The sequence below is a fragment of the Diaphorina citri genome, unplaced genomic scaffold (genome assembly GCF_000475195.1).
Source record: "Diaphorina citri unplaced genomic scaffold, Diaci psyllid genome assembly version 1.1 scaffold4409, whole genome shotgun sequence".
Classification (NCBI taxonomy): Eukaryota; Metazoa; Arthropoda; class Insecta; order Hemiptera; family Psyllidae; genus Diaphorina; species Diaphorina citri.
In genome coordinates, this window is record NW_007381808.1 from 1 (window position 1) to 4,607 (window position 4,607).

At 38.2% G+C, this 4,607-nt stretch overlaps 1 protein-coding gene across 1 annotated transcript; it reads left to right on the forward strand.

Annotated features, from left to right (window-relative positions):
- Positions 1-844: 844 nt before the first annotated feature.
- Positions 845-2,780, forward strand: LOC103521023 (protein Wnt-1-like; the record flags this gene model as incomplete). The annotated part of the gene is made up of 3 exons (XM_008486127.1): positions 845-991; positions 2,256-2,383; positions 2,681-2,780. Coding segments are annotated over 3 exons (375 nt in total), but the record flags the coding sequence as incomplete, so codon positions are not given.
- Between the last annotated feature and the right edge of the window lie 1,827 nt (positions 2,781-4,607).

The following is a 4,607-nucleotide window of genomic DNA, read 5'->3' on the forward strand; positions in this document are numbered from 1 at the left end:
TTATTATTATTATTATTATTATTATTATTATTATTATTATTATTATTTTCAAGTACATACTTTATTTTTAACAATATTGAACAAGAATTATATAAACAATAGTACAAAGGAAAAAGATAATATTTAAAATGTTCATTAATTTTAAGAATATTTAGATTGAAATGATCTTTTCCTCTGATAAGATAGGATATCCTTTGAAAGATGGGAAAAAAAAACAATGGATTTTGGAGTTGAAATAATTGAGGTTCTACTGTAATAATAATTGAGGGGTTTGATGCAAAAACGACCTTGTATAGCCCAGAAGAATAAGTCGTTCTTGCATCATACCCTGCAATTATTGAAAATACATTCCTAAATCCTGAGTAAATAAATAATTATATACCTACATAAGTAGATAAAAAAAAAAAATATTAAAAAGGTAAATTAAATTTAATAAATACCTAGGTAATTTCTAACAGCAACTGAAGATGAGAATGTACACCACGATTCCATGTACCTATACATAAAAGCCCCTGGCAAATGTTTTACGTATGCAATCTGGAGAGCAATTAGCCCCTGACAAATATTTAACGTATGGAATATTCGAAACAAATTAATAGCCCCTGTTAATATTTTAAGTATGCAATTCGCAATACATTTCTAATCTTGAAGAGTTTTAACTTGCAAGACATTTCAAATCTTGAAGAGTTTTTCGGTTGTATTTTATTAAATCCTCTGCCGATTTCGGTTAAAATTTCCAAAGTTTATGCTGTTTGCTATTCAAATGTCTGTTACTTAATTCAATTTTATTTTATTCTCTTCAAATTTATTCAATATCATTTTATTCCCCTATTCTATTCTCCAGATAATTCGTTCCCGTATGCAAAGGGTATGTAAGTGTCACGGAATGAGCGGGTCGTGTAGTGTCAAGGTGTGTTGGAAACGATTACCCTCCTTCCAGCAAGTGGGGGACATTCTTGCATCCCGATACGAGGGGGCTTACTTCGTTAAGGTAAGTAACCCAAGTGTAGGTACCGAGAAAAAGACTAGGGTGCCGATTCGAGTGACTGGGCTCCGGAACTCTAACTATATAGTAGAGTTCCGACGAATATATTAGACGAAGTGTGCGCTTACTTTGTCAAACTTCAAATATACACACTGAGAAAAAAAACTAGGGTGCCGATTCGAGTGACTGGGCTCCGGAACTTTAACTATATATTAGAGTTCCGACGAATATATTAGAAGAAGAGGGCGCTCACGTCTTCAAGGTAAGTACCCCTAGTGTAGGTACCGAGAAAAAGACTAGGGTGCCGATTCGAGTGACTGGGCTCCGGAACTCTAACTATATATTAGAGTTCCGACGAATATATTAGACGAAGAGGGCGCTTACGTCGTCAAGGTAAGTACCCCTAGTGTAGGTACCGAGAAAAAGACTAGGGTGCCGTTTCGAGTGACTGGGTTCCGGAACTCTAACTATATATTAGAGTTCCGACGAATATAGTAGACGAAGAGGGCGCTTACTTCGTCAAGGTAAGTTCCCCTAATATACACACTGAGAAAAAACTAGGGTGCCGGCATCCCAATCGAGTGACTGGGTTTCGGCACTCTAATATTGAACTCTATATCTGGAAACGATTACCCTCCTTCCAGCAAGTTGGGGACATTCTTGCATCCCGATACGAGGGGGCTTACTTCGTTAAGGTAAGTTCGTAAAATATGAGAACCGAGGAATACAATAATTAAAGTCACACCAAAACTTGACCAAACCCTTCTCTCTTTTTCGCTGATATCTCAGTCGCTCAAGGTCAGAGTTGCATCGAGGACTTGTCTATTAGTTAGAAAATAAAATTTCCTACTATTTTCAATATTATATGATATAGTTACGCAGTACCGGTCCGGAGTTAGAAGCGGTTTGATTTCAGCAAGATCAGAATAGAATAGAATATAATTTTATTGATCATGAAAATACATATAAATTGTACATGGATCAACGTTAAACAATGAGTGAAAAAAAAAGACAATAATGAATAATTATACATATTTTAATAATATAAAGTACATGTCTAATGTGGATCCTGATGAAAGCTGCAAAAAATTCGCTTACAGAGTAAAAGCAGTTGATCTTGAAAATGGTAGATAATTCTAAACAAAACAACTTGTATGGTTTATCTTTCATACTTTGCGGCAAGACATTGTATATTTTAATGTATTGTATGATCCAATGGAGAAAAAAAGTTCGGCTCTTATGGGTTTAACTTATTTCATTTGCGCAACAGGTGGTGAACAATCAGCGCAAACGTAATGTGAAGCGGTTGCGCTCTGCGGTGCGCGACGCAAAGCAACCTAACCGCACGGAGCTCGTCTACATGGAGGAGTCACCCGACTATTGCCAGCGCAACGAAACGTAAGTTAACCCAAGTGTTCCGAGAGTCCTTTTTACATTAATAGCCAATTATTATAGTGCTTATTTATACTGCTCGCATAGGACTGAAAAGTCCCTTTACTCCAGCAGTAGGCTACTACCATTATTGTGGTCAAATTCTCAAATTATATTGAGGATAAAATTCCATACCTTGGCTGGGATTGAACCCACGCCCTCCTGTTTACCAGGCGAGCGCCTTGACCACTAGACCACCGAAGCAGGTATTAGCCATTAAGGTAACAATATCAAACCCTTTACACACCGTCCGTTCTTTTGCAGCCTCGGCATCCGAGGCACCAAGGGCCGCCTGTGCAACCAGCGCTCTCTAAGTCTGGAGATTGGAGGTTTGAGTCCAAGAGAAGTCATAAAATTTATCTAGGTGTAATAATTTGGGGCAGAAATGCAGGATATTAGTGACAAGCATTTAAGTATGTGTATATCTGTGGCACAAGCTCCGACTTTTACGGATGGGTATACCATTTGTTAACTATTTATTTGATATAGAGAATTTTATTGTTCTGAAAATCCGATAAATGGAAACTTATAAAATAAATAAAATGTTCAACCCAATTATTATTATTTTTTTTTTTTTTTTTTTTTAAAGGGGCCGGGGTCGTTCAGATTTGTTCCCAGAGCCATCATCCAGTAATAGACCACCCAATTTCTTATTATGGTATGTTCATTCGTCAAGTCATCTTTTCTGGAACGAATTGACCCTTTTTTCCTCCCTTTCTTGTATTAATGGATTATCACCATACCATCGAATCCAAGTGCATGCTCATAGATAGCTGTTTTATTTGCTCATGCCATATTACTTTTGTTCAAACCATTTTCAGTATTCTCTAACCCTTTTTTTTCATAGAGAATGTTAGATTTTTTTTCCTTTAGTCGATAAATGTTCCGTAAACCCTGACTACTCTGAATTGTGTTTGTTTTTCACCTTGTCATCTTTTTTTATTATTTATTTATTTTATTTTTTTATGCCTCTTTATGTAACCAAATAGCATAATAATAAGAAAAATTTCTCCGAAACTGTCCTGGCTCTCTTGTTTTGACGAGGATCCAGACATCAGCAGGGCCTTGAGCTTCTGTCCTTCTGTCCTATCCTCTGTTCAGAGCGTCGGCAAAGCTCCTTGCTTGTCAGACATAGGGTAGTCCTATTTTGGCGGGGAGCCCCGTTTGTTGAACTTGAACAGCCTGGATCGCGAATGTTCCGTCTGCGTGATGGTTGATCTATTGAATCCGACCGCTTTTCTGTAAAGAAGTCGTTTACGTTTAACATACGCCCATTTAAGAAGTTGACACGACCTACTATATGATGGCCTCATAAGTAGAAAAAACGACTGTAGCCGAAGAGAACTTCTTTTAAGAAGGTGGCTTGGCATGAAGGCATGAAGAGCTTTCTAAACCAAGTAGTGAGTCTCCTCTTCGGGAATTAATATATGGATGAATAGATTTTAATTAATGTTTTAATTTATCTTCTTTTTTATGAAGATGAAATTTGGATGAACTGATTAAAGTTAAATGTTTACTGATCAAATTTTACTTTTATTGTAGGTTCTCGACCTGACCTTGGTAGCTTCTCAATGGTTGAAGGACGTCTTGGGAAATGGTTGATTTTTACAGCGCAAACATGGCTGTCTAGAGCGTGAACTGCGACGTCGGAAAACAATTTGAGTTTGAAAGTAAAAATTCCACCTTGGGTAGATTTTTTTTTTTTTTATTTTTTGGAAATACATTTACCACGGTTCTCACGGTTCAAGTTCGAATCAATGTGTGTATAAGAAGCGCAAACATGCCGTATAAAGTGTGAACTGCAACGTTGTGGTGTGCTTGAACGTCAACGTGAAGAGAAGGTGGAGGCATACGCACAGTACATCGGCGCAGGCGTTGTGTCGTCGAACGTAGGTAGGTCTGGATCTCTCGCGACCAACGTGTCCGCTGGGAACCAAGGGATCCTATGGCTCCCGACGTTTCTTTTTTCTTAAAAAATTAACCCAACTCGGTCGGATCAATCGAATCAACCCATCACGCAGACGGAACATTCGCGATCCAGCGCCCAAGCTAAGGGCGGACCCCGCCCTAAAATAGGACTACCTATTACAAGCAAGAGCCCTGCCGACCGAAAGGGGATAGGACAGAAGGAAGAGAGAAGCTAAAGCCCTACTATTCCTGGTATCGTCAATGTCAAGGGAGACAGTTTGGA